Source organism: Carex rostrata, chromosome 19 (genome assembly GCF_964058835.1).
Source record: "Carex rostrata chromosome 19, lpCarRost1.2, whole genome shotgun sequence".
Classification (NCBI taxonomy): domain Eukaryota; kingdom Viridiplantae; phylum Streptophyta; class Magnoliopsida; order Poales; family Cyperaceae; genus Carex; species Carex rostrata.
Window position 1 is genome coordinate 3,759,057 of NC_135936.1, and position 17,852 is coordinate 3,776,908.

General features: G+C 34.0%; 1 protein-coding gene and 1 pseudogene across 1 annotated transcript; one reads left to right on the top strand and one right to left on the bottom strand.

Moving 5' to 3' along the window:
- Positions 1-3,230: 3,230 nt before the first annotated feature.
- LOC144571930 (putative histone H2A.5 pseudogene) lies at positions 3,231-3,790 on the bottom strand (annotated as a pseudogene).
- A 9,890-nt stretch (positions 3,791-13,680) lies between these two features.
- Positions 13,681-17,036, top strand: LOC144571709 (uncharacterized). The gene is made up of 2 exons (XM_078321070.1): positions 13,681-16,367; positions 16,469-17,036. The coding sequence occupies exons 1-2, from the start codon at positions 13,715-13,717 to the stop codon at positions 16,942-16,944; spliced, it is 3,129 nt and encodes a 1,042-aa protein (XP_078177196.1). The 5' UTR covers positions 13,681-13,714; the 3' UTR covers positions 16,945-17,036.
- The last annotated feature ends 816 nt before the right edge of the window (positions 17,037-17,852 follow it).

The following is a 17,852-nucleotide window of genomic DNA, read 5'->3' on the forward strand; positions in this document are numbered from 1 at the left end:
TCAGACGGGCTACATTCTAAACTCAAGATCTGTAGTGCTACTTGATGCTCATATTTTGAAGAGTTAAGATTTATTCCCCGCCGTTTGGTCCCCTAATCGTCCCCCTGATGGTTTAACTTCCCTAAAAGGAAAGACTAGCACCACTGGCAACCCTTGATTCAGAAAAGGAAAGAGTGAACCTTCTAGAAAGAAACTTAAAAATTGATCGTCATAGAAAACACAACAAGAGATGATTCATTCCCTCTCCTCTTCATTCTAGCAACGCATAGCACTTCTCCAGTCAATGGAGCCTTACCTCCCCATCTCTGCCTTCCTCCACTCTGAGCAGCCTCCGATCAACACTCTGAGTAGCCTCCGATCAGCCTCCGATCAACACTCTGAGCGGACTCCGATTAGCCTCCGACCCACTTTGCCCTGAGCTTCACCACCCCATCTCTGCCTTCCTCAACTTTGAGCAGCCTCTGATCCACTTTCCTAGCGTACTCCCACTCCGCCATCTGGCATTTCTGAAGTGTGATTGGCTGCTCAAGCATCGCACGCGAGTCCCAGCAGTGGTTGCGGTGTTGTTTCATGGAGATCAGATTTTAGGTGATCATGTGCAGCGGCTTCATTTTTCAACTTGAAGTCAGTTTAATTTTGTTTCATTTTTCAATTTAATTTTAGTTTAGTTGACTGATTGAACGTTGAGTGCTTCTCTGAAACTTAGATGCTTTAGGTCATGGCATATTGTTCTAATGTGATCTTGGTTGAATTAGATCTGTGGTTCATGGAAGGAGTACGCGATTAGTTGTTGTTCTAGAGCATACACAAGCAACTGGTGAGTTCAACTCCCTTATCAAGTTTTGTAGCTTAGGTGTTTGCTGAAATGCCTCTGTCGGAATATGCATCACAGTAACACTAAAATTTGATCAAGTAGATATGAATACTTCATGTCATAAAAATTGGTAAAACATATGCATCACAATAACAACAAAATTTGACAAAGTAAATATGAATACTTGTTGTTTTAACTATTGTTACTTACCATTTCATATATTAATTGTTTGAATATTGTCAATTTAAAAAAATATTAAATTAAAATACTTTACAATGTAACAATTCATACTTCAGTGACTAGTATGAATATTTTTCTCGGTACCTATCAATATGTTCAAGCACCAAGCAAATTAATTGATTTAAATTACTTTACAACATAACAATTCACACTTCAATGTGTAAGTATGAATATTTTATATGTTATATATTTTTTTTAGAAATACAAATGTCATATGTAAATAATTCATACTTCACTTATAAGTATGAATACTTTATTCAGTACCTATCAATACATTCAATTACCAAATAGATTAACTGATTAACTGATTTAAGTTACTTTACACCATAGCAGTTAACACTTCAGTGCGTAAGTGTGAATACTTGAAATTTTAGATATTAATATTTTTACAAAAACTATTGGTAATGATCCCCCAAGTAGTTAATGCCAAAAACACTTATGTGGATTTCTCAGAAATACTTTACAACATAAATATTCACACTTTACTGAGTAAGTATGAATACTCACATTTTAGAGAAGAATATTTCACAATGTATGAATACTTGCACACCGAGTTATGAATACTTGAACGACAAAGGACCCGAAAGTACTTTATCATGGATCTCATTTGAAAGAGAAAATTACGTAGAAGATGTTCATGGTTTTAGATTCGTAAAATTCCTCACATATTGTTAGAAATATTAACGAGATTAAATAGACAAAAAAAACTCACTTCTAAAAATGTGTAAAAGATGAATATGTAAAAGAAAGTTGATGTCCAGTTTTTTTTTAATACTTAATGTCTTAGCTATCAATACTTAATATATTATATGGTAATACTTGTGTGTATGAGTATCCATACATGCGCGCGTCAGTTGTTAATTTTTTCAAATATAAGTGGTCTCCAAAGTAGTTAGTAGCTTCCCATGTAGTTAGTGATTTCTATTGTACTTTATTCATTAGTTAGTTAGGGGGACATTTAGGGGACTGGAGTAGGGGGACTATTAGTCGATCCCTATTTTGAAATGCTAAGTGAATCAAATAAATGGTCTGGTAACCTCCTTTTGTGTCGTCAGTTGTGTGAAGGTGTAACAAAGAGTGAATCGAATTATTGATTCGGTTATTCTTATCCAAACAGAATCAATAATTCAATACTTTATATTTTTGAAGAAAAAAGTCCATCAATCTGTTTCATGAAAATTAGATTAATTTTTTTTTAAAAATTGACTTGACCGGTTGACCCTCGTTCTCTAAAAGATATTGCTCCTTGCACTCATGCACTGATGCACCTCTCTCGGGAAATAAATCTGCTGCGATTTCAAAGGATTGCAGGATCCTTACGATTCTAATCTCAACCGTTCATATATTCTGAGATTCGTACACAAAAATTGTTCATATATTTTGAGATTCGTACACAAAAATTAATTACTTTTGAGATTCATACATTCCAATAAATGAATGGTTGGAATTGGAATCGCATAATCTTACGATCCTTAGGAATCGCAGCAGATTTGCTTCCCCTCTCTCGTCATCCTTCTCCGGGTTAGATTTCTCTCAAGAAATACAAAAATTCTTAGATGATAAGATTGGGCTGCCTATTTCAGAACAAACGATTAGTCTTGAGTTTGATTTTTTATCGTTAAAATTAAATAGTATGCATAGTCAGAAATAATTATACAATTGGATTCGATATGAACCTCTGTATCGAAAATGGACAGTTCAAATGTGATAAAAATTTATCAATTAAATCTATACAATTGGAGAGGGGATTATTTCCAAATTTTTTTTTTTTGGAAGGATTAGGCAGATTTAGTTGAAATAAAAAAATGTAGGGTCATTAAAAGAAGGTAAGAAAAAATAAGAACCTAAATGGGGCATTGTGGGAATTAGCTTTAAGTGACAACATGTGAAATAACAAACCATTCACCATATGAAATAACAATTTGACATTGATTTGTTATTACGATAGGAAAGGGCACCAAATCAGCTTCAAGTGACAACATGTGATTTCTATTAACCCTGTGCTGTTTGCTAAGAAGATCAAGAGTGGAAGCCAAGAGAACACCAATTTCCGAAAATCTCCTTCCAAAAAGGCTGTCAAGTCTCCTTAGAAGGGTTGAGATTGAAATATGTCGCTACTTTCAAAACCCACAAAAACAACCTAGTTCATCGGCGACATATTTCAACATGAAGCCTTCTAAAGAGACTTGGCAGCTTTCTTGGAAGGAGATTTTTGGGAACTGTGTTCTCTTGGCTTTCACTCTTGATCATCTTGGCAAACAACACATGATTAATGTTTGGTAGAACACCATCAAAAATCATCACACCTTGAAGCAATTTTCCAAGCTCGTCGTCTTTTCTTATCCCTAGCATAATATGGCGTGGTATAATACGGTTCCTCTTGTGATATTTGGCAACATGCACAGCCATTTTCAGCACCTATTGAAAAAATAAAAACATTTATAGTAACCACTACTTGAATAGGAAAATTAAAAATGAAAAGTTAAACAAATATATGGTAAAAGAACGTGCTCCGTATAATTACCTCAGCGACAAGGTACTTGAGAACAGCGGCCAGGTAGACCAGAGCACTAGTACCCACACGGTGCACATACCGGCCATTCTTCAAGTAGCGCCTAATACGACCAACAGGGAACTGGAGGTCAGCTCTTACGGAGCGAAAACAACATTTTTCCGAGGCCCACCTTCCCCCTAGCGGGCTCTCTTCTTTCCCTTGCCTTCAGCAGCAACATCCATTTCAAGCTTTGGGGTTGTAGTAGGCTTGAGATTTTCAAGGAGATATGAAGGTTTGGAGATATTTCAAGGAGATATTACAACTCTCAACCTTCATATCTCCTTGAAAATCTCAAACCTACTACAACCTTCAAAGCTTGAAATGAGCGCTGCTGCTGAAGGTAAGGGCAAGAAGGGAACCGCTGGGGGAAAGATGGGCTCTAAAAAAAAGCTGTTTCCCGCTCCGTAAGAGCTGGCCTCCAGTTTCCTTGGAATAGAAAGACCTTGGAAAAGCTTCTCCATGTTGAAGGCAAGGTTGAAATGGACGCTGGAGCTGACCTTCAGTTCCCAAAGCTTGAAGGCAATTTTGGAAAAAAATTTTATAAACCATAATTAATTAAATTAAATTTAGCAAAGCAGTATGATTAGTTTTTTTTTTCAAAAACCACAAAGACCGAACTGGCCATTCAATCTCCACATTTGCTTTTTTCCCGTACCGAAATGGTCTTTTGATCTCCACCATTTTTTTTACTTATTCACAATTTTTTTGTGTGGCCAACTGTGTAGGAAGAGGGTAAAGGGGTTTCCATTTCGGCTTGGGGATACACAATTTTTCGTATGAGCGTTTACAGAAAATGTAATCATTACAAGTGAAAAGGGGTAAAAAGGGGTTATGGAGAGGGTGAGGGGCAGATCCGAACCCTTTATCAAATATGGTTAATTCAAGTTTCCATTTAATTCAATAGTAGAGGTTGTGATGATTTCAAGAATCGTGTTGGATCGAATCAAATGGTTCAAACAAATTTTGAATTTCAATTTGGTTTTCAATAACTTATTATTCGTTACGGCTGTAAGGTTTCGATTCAAATCTTCGTAAAATTTCTCGTTTAATTCGCACGAATAATTCGCAATTTTATTCTTCAATCTTTTAACTTAATTAATTAATTAATTTATTAATACATGTCAATTTATAATAACTATATTTCTAACGGGATTTGTGTTTAATTCTTAGATTATGAATCTCTCGAATAAATATAATTCATTTATAAATCTTATAGTTTAGTGTTAAATCTTATATAATATATAGTAATTTATAATTCGATTATTTTCGTTATCAATAAACCAAATTTTATTAATTAATCATGTTCTAATAGTTCATGAGTAATGATTACATTTTCAATTATTAAATTCTCGAATTTTCTCGAATAGTCCGAATTTATTTTTATAAGTTCTATAATTTTATTTCTAAATCTTGAGTTAGAATCTTTAATCCTATAATCATTTATTTCCGAAATTTTAGTTTCGTTAAATTTTTATAAATCGAATATCGTTCGATGAACCATTAAATTAAATAAAAAATTATTTTAGGCGTGATTTTAATTTAGCTAATTAATCTTTTTTTTTTAATTTTGGACTATAACAGATTTTTTATTAAATTACAAATACAATCTCATCCATCGCTTACATGTCAAAGTACTGAATTTTTTTTTCAGATTTACTTTAATAAAAAAAAGGAGAAATTCTTCCAAAGTTAAATACTTTCCCGTTATTACAGAATTAATTTATACAGTTAAAAGTACAAATAAGCTAGTAACTCGGTGAGATACCAGATTGTACATATAAAGGTCACACGTTCATGTCTCTATAGATAGTGTTTGGTAAATGTCTCCGGGGACCCAATCCGGACCGGTCCGCCCGTGCCCGTGCCCGGACCGGACCGTGCCCGTGCCACGGGTATGCACGGGTACACGGGCACAGGTATTAAACGGGCCGGACCCGGTTTTTTGAAAAAATGCCCGTGAGAACCCGAACCCCCGTACCCGTAACCCGTACCCGTGACGCCCGTGCCCGTGAACCCGTGTGCCCGTGGCAGAATTTTTTTTTTTTTTTTTTTTTTTTTTTTTTTTTTTACTTTTGGTCTAAAATTCAAAATTTAAACTCAAATTCTCCCCCCCATTCCCCCCATGCCCCACATCCCCACTTTCTACCCGGACCCCTACCCATTTTTTTTTTCAGATTTTTTTTTTTTTTTAATTCAAATTTTAATTCCTCCAAACAAAATTCTATAAATATACATCCATTCCTTACAAATTTTCACATCTCTCTCAATATTTTCATCTCTCATTCTCTCAATCTCAATCTCAATATTTTTATTATTCTCCAATTTTAATTTTATTGTCAAAAAAAATAGTTGTTAATTTAACAAATACGCAAACGCAAACACGCAAACGGAAATGGAATTACGAAGGTATTCTCGAAGATTTTCTCGCGAAATTAAAAAGGTAACATTAATTTTTGTTAGATTACATTTTGTTAGATTAAATTTTGCTAGATTAAATTTTGCTAGATTAAATTTTGCTAGATTGAAATATTGAATGTTAGATTTATTTTTGTAGAAACAATTTAGAATTTAAATTGAATGTTAGATTTAGTTTATGTTAGATTTATTCAATGTTAAGTAATTAGATTTGTTATATTTATTGAATGTTAGATTTATTAAATTTGTTAAGTAATTAGATTTATAAGATTTATTTTATGTTAGATTTGTTAGATTTATTTAGTTTATATTAGATTTGTTAGATGTGTAGTAATTAGATTTGTTTTGAATATGTTAGATTTTATTTTTGAAATTCGGATTTATTTTTAATAGGTTAATGAAAGATGTTAGATTTATTTTTTTGAATATGTGAAGTAATTTGATTTGTTTTGAATAGATTAGATTTTATTTTTGAAATTCGGATTTATTTTTAATAGGTTAATGAAAGATGTTAGATTTATTTTTTTGAATATGTGAAGTAATTAGATTTGTTTTGAATATGTTAGATTTTATTTTTGAAATTCGGATTTATTTTTAATAGGTTAATCAAAGATGTTAAATTTTTTTTTTTGAATATGTGAAGGAATTTGATTTGTTTTGAATAGTTTAGATTTTATTTTTGAAATTCGGATTTATTTTTAATAGGTTAATGAAAGATGTTAGATTTATTTTTTTGAATATGTGAAGTAATTTGATTTGTTTTGAATAGATTAGATTTTATTTTTGAAATTCGGATTTATTTTTAATAGGTTAATCAAAGATGTTAGATTTATTTTTTTGAATATGTGAAGTAATTAGATTTGTTTTGAATAGGTTAGATTTTATTTTTGAAATTCGGATTTATTTTTAATAGGTTAATGAAAGATGTTAGATTTATTTTTTTGAATATGTGAAGTAATTAGATTTGTTTTTAATATGTTAGATTTTATTTTTGAAATTCGGATTTATTTTTAATAGGTTAATCAAAGATGTTAAATTTATTTTTTTGAATATGTGAAGGAATTTGATTTGTTTTGAATAGTTTAGATTTTATTTTTGAAATTCGGATTTATTTTTAATAGGTTAATGAAAGATGTTAGATTTATTTTTTTGAATATGTGAAGTAATTTGATTTGTTTTGAATAGATTAGATTTTATTTTTGAAATTCGGATTTATTTTTAATAGGTTAATCAAAGATGTTAGATTTATTTTTTTGAATATGTGAAGTAATTAGATTTGTTTTGAATAGGTTAGATTTTATTTTTGAAATTCGGATTTATTTTTAATAGGTTAATCAAAGATGTTAGATTTATTTTTTTGAATATGTGAAGTAATTAGATTTGTTTTGAATAGGTTAGATTTTATTTTTGAAATTCGGATTTATTTTTAATAGGTTAATCAAAGATGTTAGATTTATTTTTTTGAATATGTGAAGTAATTTGATTTGTTTTGAATAGTTTAGATTTTATTTTTGAAATTCGGATTTATTTTTAATAGGTTAATCAAAGATGTTAGATTTATTTTTTTGAATATGTGAAGTAATTTGATTTGTTTTGAATAGATTAGATTTTATTTTTGAAATTCGGATTTATTTTTAATAGGTTAATCAAAGATGTTTTTTTTCTGTTATTTTTACTAGCAGTGGTGGATTGTTAGCAGATTTCCAGTCGGAGAGCCAACCGCACACATCCACAAACGAGATATTGAGCTATACGGCGATGCTCAATGAACCTGAAGATGTTGACATCGGGGTGGTGGAGGAGGCATGCAAGGATCTATCCAATCCTGGCGATGATGGCCCGTGATGTATTTGCCGTGCCGGTGTCAACCGTCCCTTCTGAAAGTTGTTTTAGTTCGGCGAACAGGATCCTCTCTGATAAACGCAGTAAGTTGGGTGCACATGTCTTTGAGAGACTTGTGTGCTTGAAAGACTGGATTGATGCTGAAGAGCGCACGCAACATCTGCCTCAACAACAATCATCACCCGAAGCCAATACTGAAGAAAGCGGTACCGAGGTGCGGCACGAGGGCGAGGCTAATTCGGATTCAGACGGTGCAGAAGAGAGCGAACAATGGTATAGGAATGCGAACTTCTAGATATGTAGTGTCGGTATATATTTCTAACATCTTTAATTTTTATGGTTATTTTTTAAATAATAAATTTCTAAACATTTCAATTAGTTTTTAAATTATTTATTTTAACGAAAAATTACTAACAAAAAAAAAGTTAGAACTCTGCCTATGTTATTTTACATAGCCGGTCCCAAGCCCGAAATAAAAGAGGAGGGTAACTTTTATTTTTTAATCTATTGTTTTAAAATAAGAGATTAATTATTTTTAAAATAATTGATTTAAGAAATTTTTTATTTATATTTTATTATAACAAAAATTATTGAGTTCAAATATACAACCATGTCAAATGAGTTTAAATTGGTATGAATTTGAATTTATAATTTATTGGTTTTCAAAAAAAAAAAACAGAAAAAAAACAGCAAAAAAAAACAGCAAAATAAACAGCAAAATAAAACAGAAAAAAAAAGCAAAAAAAAAACAGCAAAAAAAACAGAACAAAAAAAAAAGAACAAAAAAAAAACAGAACAAAAAAACAGAACAAAAAAACAGAACAAAAAAACGAAAAAAAAAAAGAACAAAAAAAAAAGAACCGAAAAACCGAACAGAAAAACCGAAAAAAACCAGAAACAAATAACAGAAAAAAAAAACAGAAAAAAAAACAGAACAAAAAAAAACAGAACAAAAAAAATAGAACAAAAAAACAGAACAAAAAAACCGAAAAAAAAACCAGAAGAAAAAAAACAGAACAGAAAAACAGAAACAAAAAACAGAAAAAAAAAAAAAAAAACCGGTCCGGACCGGACCGCCCGGCCCCCGGTACCCGGACCGTCCTACCCCCGAACCCGTGACGGGCACGGGTATTAAACGGGCAGGGCAGGATTTTTGAAAAAAAAATCCGTGACGCCCGGCCCGTTGTACCCGTGTGCCCGTGGCGCCCGTGACCGTGGCTATCCGTGCCCGTGCCCGGATTTTGCCCGGACCGCCCGGCCCGGCCCGTTTACCCATCACTATCTATAGATAGTCCAAGTTGCGACTTGAGAGACTTCCAAAGTTGAAATTACTTTTTCAGTTTTTTATCAAGACCGAATGACCATTTCGTTTGGGGGTAAAAAGAGGTTATTTGGATCTTCTGTGGCCGTGTCCACGAAAAAGTGAAAAAAATCTGGAGACCGAATGGTCATTTCTGTTGGGAGAAAAAGCAAATGCGGAGACCGAATGGTCATTTCAATCTTTGTGTTTTTGAAAAAAATAACTAATTATACTGCTTTGCTAAATTTAATTTAATTAATTATAGTTTATTAAAAAAATTTCAATTTTGGGGCGCCGTGGGAATTAATCTATTTCACACCATGAGGTGATGAGGAGGTGATAAATTAAAATTTACCTATTAGTTGTATTGTGGTCCCTTGGAATAGAAGAATTTGTTCTCGGTGGCACTTTGTATGGGAAGCTAAGCAGCTGTCATAAACTAGTAACATGAATAGAGTATATGGTATTGTATATTCTTAGCATCAAGGAATGGGCACTAATACATATTTATTTTGAAGTCGGAATGAGTGTTTCGAACCGTCTGAGTATGATCCAGGCATTAAAAAATATAGCAAAAAAATACATAAAACAAGATTGAATCACAAAAACACCACAGATAATTTATTTATTGAGCTTCAACCAATATAGTCAAAGCTCATTCCTTTACTTTGTATGCGAGGGAGACATTATTTGACTATTTGTTTAAACATTTTTCCCTTTAAGAAGTCGTTCTTCAATATCATATATAGCAAGGTATCAAATTGAAAATATCATTTTGGCCAAATAGTATGTTTTGCACATTTTGTTTTTAATACACTTATACACATGGTAGACCCTTTGAGATGGAGAAACGCTATCCTCTGCGGAGCTGTGTGGCGCTTTTAATCTGGTCCGTTCATTTCGGATTGGACGGACTAGATTAAGGGTTCACCAAATTTTGAGTTTTTTTAAAATTCGGGCAAGATCTGATCTGGTCCGTCCGATTCGAAACAAACGGACCAGATTAAAAGCACTGCACAGCTCCGCATGAAAAAACTACGCAGAGGATACTTTCCCTTGAGATGGATATAACGGTATAAGATGGGCAATTGCTAATTATCAGAAAACTTATGGGCAAGTACTACAATTTATTAGGGGACCGGAATGCTTGGCCATACCCATATTTGTTAGGCAACATATACTGTATGTTGCTTCTTTTAGATATCGATTGTGTTCTTGCTCTAATTTTTGAGGAATAGAAACCGGGACAAAGAACTCTTTCCACAACAGAGTAAGATTATCTCATTGGGGAAACAAAAACAAGAAAATGTATCAAAATCAATATATTGATGCAATGTAGTTGTTCATTTATTGGTGTTTTTTGGGGGGTATGGGAATACTTATAACTTCAAGTTAAGATTTCACAATAATTAGTTGTTTCTGGGTCTTCGCCTCGGATAAAGAAATATTTATTAAAGAAATAAAATTAAAATTTTAAAAGGAGACTTTTTATATAATAAATTTGTATTTTGCAAATTTTGGGGTGATTTTTTTTTCCCAAAATGCTCAAGTCTTGTATAATGATAACTAAATACGATTAACCACATAATAATTAATATAGAGGAGCATGCAGTAATTAGTTGTTTAAAGAGTTATATTATAAGATAAATTTCTTCAGAGATCACTAAACTTTACACTTTGTCACGAATTAATCACTTAACTTTGATTTGTCTCAATCAAGTCATTCAACTTTTCATTTGTCTCAAATTTGTTATTCTATAACTTTTTCATTCAAAATACTAATGAAATATTCTTATTCCGTTAATATTTTGGATGAAATATGTTCATTCCACTAGTATTTTGCACGGAATGACCATATTCTGTTAGTGTTTTGGACGGAAAAGTTATAGAGTGGCCAATTTGAGATAAATGAAAAATTGAGTGACTTGATTGAGACAAATCAAAGTTGAGTGATCAATTCGTGACATAATACAAAGCTTAGTAATCTCGGGCGAAATTTATCCTATATTATAATTCAGATATAACTATATAAGCATTACAATAATATGCAAGAACGCCAAAAAATGAGATCAAGCATACCGGATCCCTGGAAATTTTTGCTTCAGGCTGGACCGAGTAGCCCTATCAAATTTAGTTAAATTGAATCTATATCAAATTCGATGTTCATTTGTACCCGTATCACGTAAACTCTAAAGACCATGTCTGGTGTCCGTTGTTTGCTTCCAAGATTGGTACCGGATGCAAAATTTTGTATCATCTGATCTGATCAGGCTTTTTCGTGAGTTAGAATAAAATTCAAATTTACCAGAGACTTTATAGAATGCTAAAGTAACAACCTACTATTTATTTTAATTTTGGCTCCTCGTCTCTGGTCTCAACTTGTCAGATGCTAATGGACTAATGGAATGATTTTCTTATTTTACTCGTGTAATTTGAGTAGAACTATGGTGTTTTTAAGCTCATCAAGCTCTTTGTGAGCTCAATTTCAAAGCATATCAGATTGATTTCAAACTGTTGAAAACAATCTACATCACAAATGATGCGCTTAAATGTCAAATTTATAAATTTGTGAATTAATTCAGTATGAGGTCAAACAGTAAAAAAATGATGAAAGATGAGCACATTAAAACGAATTGATAAAGCTTCATTTTCTAACTGATTGACCTAACTCGAAATTTGACATATAAACACATCACTCACTCATGAGTATAATGATTTCAATGGTTTGAATTTATTGTTGAGTTAGGCTAATATGACACTAGTGTTATATCAAACTAAATAACACCACATCTTAAACCCTTAGATCTGCTTTAAGATTCGTACTATCCGCTTTTACTGTTCAAGAACTTCATTTTGTACGAATCTTAAAGCAGATCTAAGGGTTTAAGATGTGGTGTTATTTAGTTTGATATAACACTAGTGTCATATTAGCCTAACTCTTTATTGTTTGATGTTTTGAAATCAAGCTCACAAAAGGTTTGGTGAGATTAAGAACAGCTCTGCACGTATAATTTATTATCTATATAATAATAAAAGGACCGGGCCTCAAATCAAATCCTTAGAGAAAAAGAGCCCACAAATTGCTGGGCCTCAATTCGAATTTACTAACTCATGAACATACCACTAGTAAAATGTATGAAAAAAATCAGAAAAAAGGAAATGTCTATTGAATTTAATGCAAGGTTAATGGCAGATGAAAATGAAGTCTATACATTTTTTTTTGGAAAACATGACAGAAGCTGCCATGGGATTTATATTAAGGTAGATTCATATTGCATCATTACATCTATGTATGAAATACGATAGAATAGAGTTATGCCAGTACTCTACTTAGCCTATCAATTTACAACATGTATTTAGAATCAGATTTATTCATTCTTACCGCCAATTCCAAAACATTAACACAGTTTAATCCAATTCATGAAGTCTATTCTTATGATACAAAAAGGAAAAAACAAAACAAAATCGAGATGCCAATCAATCTATTGTTTAAATTATCATCAAAATCCACAAGTGCCCAAAATCCAAATATATAGCTTGATTACATGTATTTAGGACCTAGGTCAGGAGATTTTGATTTCGACGTGATTCACAATCACAGAATTTGATAAAGAATCAATTATTATGAGGCTGATATTTGAGATGTCGTAAAAATAGAAAAGACTTGGACAATTGACTGTCATTTTCCACATTAAAAGCAAATTTTTATCTCTTGAAAAGCCTGAGATTATCTGAACCATAAAACTAACTTGGTGAGGCTGAATTGCGTTGCTTGGTTCTCATCTCTCAGCGTTCAGGAAGACTTTGACCATTGACTGACTTGTTCTCTTGATTGTTATTTGGTTCTCATCACTTATCTAAAAGATATCAGTGATTCGGGCAGGGAACAAATGAAGGTAAATGTGTTCTTTCATAAAAATTGCTACATTAGATGCAATAATTTTGTTTTGATACAGCATCTGGGGCAGCATTTTATTTTGACTCTATATAAAGAAAAATATTGTGGTGTTTCAGAATACTGTTTATTCCCGCTGGGCATGGATTAATAATATTATTTTGGAAACCAAGAATGTACCAAAAACAAGTACCTTTCAGTTTGCAATGGCCCTTAGAACAAATGCCTAACAAAATTCTACTATGATTTATACGGAAAGGGAATGCCCTTAGGAAATACATTCCTCTACAAAAGAATTAAACACCAGTACAGTAGAAAACAAATGTTGCACAGGAATAGTTAGCTCCTGGTTGCTGTCTACCACTGACCAATTTTCCAAAGGAAATACATTACACTACTTGGGAGTCCAATCATGTATGTTTGGCCGGTATTGTGAAATCTTGAAAAATTGGGTAATTGATACAGAGGAGTAGATAGGATTGTATCTGAAGACCTTAATGACACTTATGCTTATGGCTATAACTTCTTCTTTCTTTTTCTTCTTTAATAAAAAATACACGACTATAAAATGCACACTCATTAGAGAGTTGTTAAACTATAAAGCCAACGAACATGAAGCAATCATTAATCCTCTCTAATCCTTCTTCTATTACAATGAAACCTCACTTCATCAGTCTCCTCTTCCTCCTCATATCCACTTCTTTCCTCCTCTGTTCCTACTGCCAGGAAGTATCAGAAGCCCAAATCCTACTCAAAATCAAGGCTACTTGGGGCAACCCTCCAGCTCTCATCACCTGGAACTCGACTTCAGGCGACCACTGCAGCTGGAATGGCATTTACTGCACCAAAGGCTTCGTTACAGAAATCAACCTTGTAAACCAAAACCTAAACAAACCAATCCCTGATTCCATATGCCGCTTGAAGAACCTCTCTCGCCTTGACCTCTCCGACAACGAATTCATCAGCACCTTCCCCGACTTCCACAACTGCTCTTCCCTACAATTCTTGAATATATCCCAGAACTACTTTATCGGCGCTCTTCCGACAGACATAGATAAGTTATTGCCTTCTTCTCTTGCTTATCTTGATCTGTCGGGAAATAATTTCTCGGGGGATATACCGGCTTCCATTGATAGTTTAGTGGGATTAAAAGAACTCCACCTAGAAGGGAATCTTTTTAATGGCACCTATCCGCGAGAGATTGCAAATTTGAAAAATTTAGAGCACTTCTCTCTTGCTTGGAATGGTTTGCTTAAACCGGCCCAGATACCGCCTGAGTTTGGCAACATGGCTAGACTCAAATTTCTTTGGATGACACAAACAAACACAATTGGTGAAATTCCGATTGCCCTGTCGAAACTTAATGAGCTTGTGCACTTGGATTTGGCATATAACCAAATAAATGGTACTTTACCCAGTTGGATTTGGTCCCTAGAGAAACTGCAGAAACTATACCTGTACTCAAATAATCTCATGGGTGAGATCAGTTTCACTGGTCCTATTCGTTGCCTTGGTTTATCTGAACTAGATTTGTCAGAAAACAAACTGACAGGTTCAATATCCGATACGTTTGGTGTTTTAAAAAATCTGTCAAAACTTTTCTTGTACTATAATTTTTTTAGTGGCGAAATACCAACAAGCATTGGGTTTCTGCCAAAGTTAATTGACATTCGCTTGTTTAATAACAACCTTACTGGGGTATTACCCGAAAATTTAGGGAACTATTCGAGTCTTTGGAATTTTGAAGTAGATGATAACAGACTATCGGGTCAATTACCACCTCATCTTTGCTCAGGGAATAAACTTATGTCAATTATCGTATTTGATAACAATTTTACTGGTGAGATACCGTCATCTCTCGCAGATTGCTACACGCTAAAGAGTATCCAATTGTACAAAAATAGGTTTTCTGGAGAGTTACCATCAAAATTTTGGTCAATTGCAAATCTTGCTGAGATAATTATCCATGACAATGAGTTCACTGGTATACTCCCTAAAAAATTACCCTGGAACCTCACTCGACTTGAAATATATAACAATAATTTTACTGGTGAAATTCCAGCCTTTGCTGGCCAACTTCAAGTTTTTAAGGCATCAAATAACTTGTTATATGGAAAACTCCCAACAACATTTACCAACTTCGCACAATTACAAGAGTTGTCCCTTGACAACAACCAGATTACAGGTTTCATACCATATAATATGTTGGATTTACGCTCCCTGGTAACACTCAATCTTAGCCACAACCAACTCTTCAGTACAATCCCTCCATCAATAGGGCTTCTCCAGATGCTAACTATCCTTGACCTTTCAGGAAACAACCTCTCCGGATCAATCCCAGTAGAGCTCACCCATCTGATGCTTCTGTTCCTGAACCTATCAGTGAATCAACTAACAGGCATGGTTCCCAGTGCTTTCAATGTAGAACCATATGCTCAGAGCTTTCTGTCAAATCCTGGTCTCTGCACATCAACTAAAAATGTGCTTGGTCTCCCCTCGTGTGACAAATCAGGCAATGCACCTAATTCCCCTGATGAACCCAACAATTCCCATGATATGGACATCCTAAAGAGATCTAAGAGACTCTCGAAGGTGGCTATTGCATTCGTGGTTGTTGGATGTGCTGCTTTCATAGGAACAGCTTTCAGTGGCCTTTTCATAGCAAGAAAATATCGTAAAATGATAAAGGATTACCTTGATCATGAATCATGGAAACTAACTCCCTTCTCGACTTTGGATTTCACGGAGCTCGACATCCTCAATGGGCTTGCAGAGGAGAACCTGATTGGGCGTGGTGGTTCGGGGACAGTTTATAAGATCAGCCTCAGAAACTCCACCCATGGAACTTTAGCTGTTAAAAAGATATGGAGTGGTCAAAGACCAGAAGCAAAGCTAGAGAAGCAATTTCAAGCGGAGGTCCAAATCCTTGGAACTATGAGGCATGTCAACATTGTGAAATTATTGTGTTGCATTGCAAGCACACAAACTAAGTTAGTGGTGTATGAGTACATGGAAAACAGCAGCTTAGATCGGTGGCTTCACGGGAGGGGGAGGATGAGTAAATGGATGCCGTTGGATTGGCAGACGAGGCTACAAATTGCTGTTGGTGCAGCAAGAGGATTGTGCCACATGCACCATGATTGTTCTCCTCCTGTCGTGCACAGAGATGTCAAGTCCAGTAATATCTTGCTTGATCCACAGTTCAAAGCTAAAATTGCTGATTTTGGGCTGGCTCGTGTGTTACTTAAGGCTGGTGAGCCTGAGACTGTTTCAGCAATAGCAGGTTCTTACGGATATATGGCCCCGGGTAAGATCTCTCTCTTTCACAATTTTAACATGCCAACCTTAATTCTCCCAAGTTCTAATGTAATATGAATCTCTCTTTTTTTTTTTTCTTTTTTTTTGTAGAATGTGAATACCTAAGAAAAATAAATCAGAAGGTAGATGTGTACAGCTTTGGTGTGGTCCTTCTGGAGCTGACGACCGGTAGAAGAGCCAGTGGAGGAGATGAAGAGCACCCCTTCTTGGCAGATTGGGCTTGGCACCGTTTTCAAGAGAGAGATAGATTGATTGATGCCATAGATAAGCATATACGTGATCCAATTTATATGGATCAAGTAGCTCAGGTGTTCAGATTAGGTTTGGTTTGCACAGCGAAGTTGCCGCCATCAAGACCGTCGATGAAAGAGGTGCTGAGGTGCTTGATTCACTGTGAAGGAAAGAACCCACAGGAATATCCTCTACGCGGTGAATATGAGGTGGCGCGTCTTTTCCGGGAGGAAAAGAAAAGTGGAGAAAGAGAATTGGAAACTGTTACAATGGCTGGAGAAGACGGGGAGACTGTTGATTTTTCTGTGCATATAGTTCCAGTTTCAAAACGGTAAATAAGCAACTAAGCTTTATTTTGTATATTTTTTACATGGGCTTGACTGTACTATTAAATATCTAATTCATGAATTGTATTTGTACCTTGTACCAGTTTTGATAGTTAAGAAACAGTTGCAGCTTTTAAGCCCCAAAGGGGCTGCTGTATTGGGCTATTTCAGGTTATATTGTTTTAGTTAAGAAATATGTATTGAAGAAAAATATTAAAGTTTTAACAATTTCCTAAAATAAATTTTCTATTTTGCAAATTTGAGGGAATTGATAATTTATTTTTTTCAAAATGCTTAATTAGTATAGAAGAGCATGAAAAAAATATTAGTTTTAAGAATTAAATTATCTAACGTAACATACCTACTATTTTAATTTCTCTTCTTCTTGGTCGCACCTTGTCAGGTGCTAAGTGGTATGGACCGTATGGTTTCCCTATTTAACTGTGCAATTTATTAGCTATTGAATAATAAGATAACAGCCCGTTCCTTGTAAAAGAACCGGGCCTCAAATCAAATCCCTGGGAGAAAAAAGAGCCCAAAAGTTGCTGGGCTTGCAATTAACAATGAAAAACGAATCAGGCTTCATTCCTGTTGCATTTGCTAATGCACTATGAACGCAAGCAACGGTAGCTTGTCAAACGTGATACACGAGTCCGGATCCTCCGAACTCAAACTTTGAGTTTAGATCCGGATTGTTGATCAGAACCTAAACCAAAATATATATGGTCAGTGATCCAAGATTACATACATGCTTTGAACATTTTTTGTTAAGTACATTCTTGAAAAGAATTTGTAATGCGACACAATATTAGTTGTAAATAAATTAAAAATAAATTTGGATTTTGATAAATTGAGATATAATAATAAATATTGATACCTATTCTTATTGGTTAACGTACTTAATTATCAAAATTCAC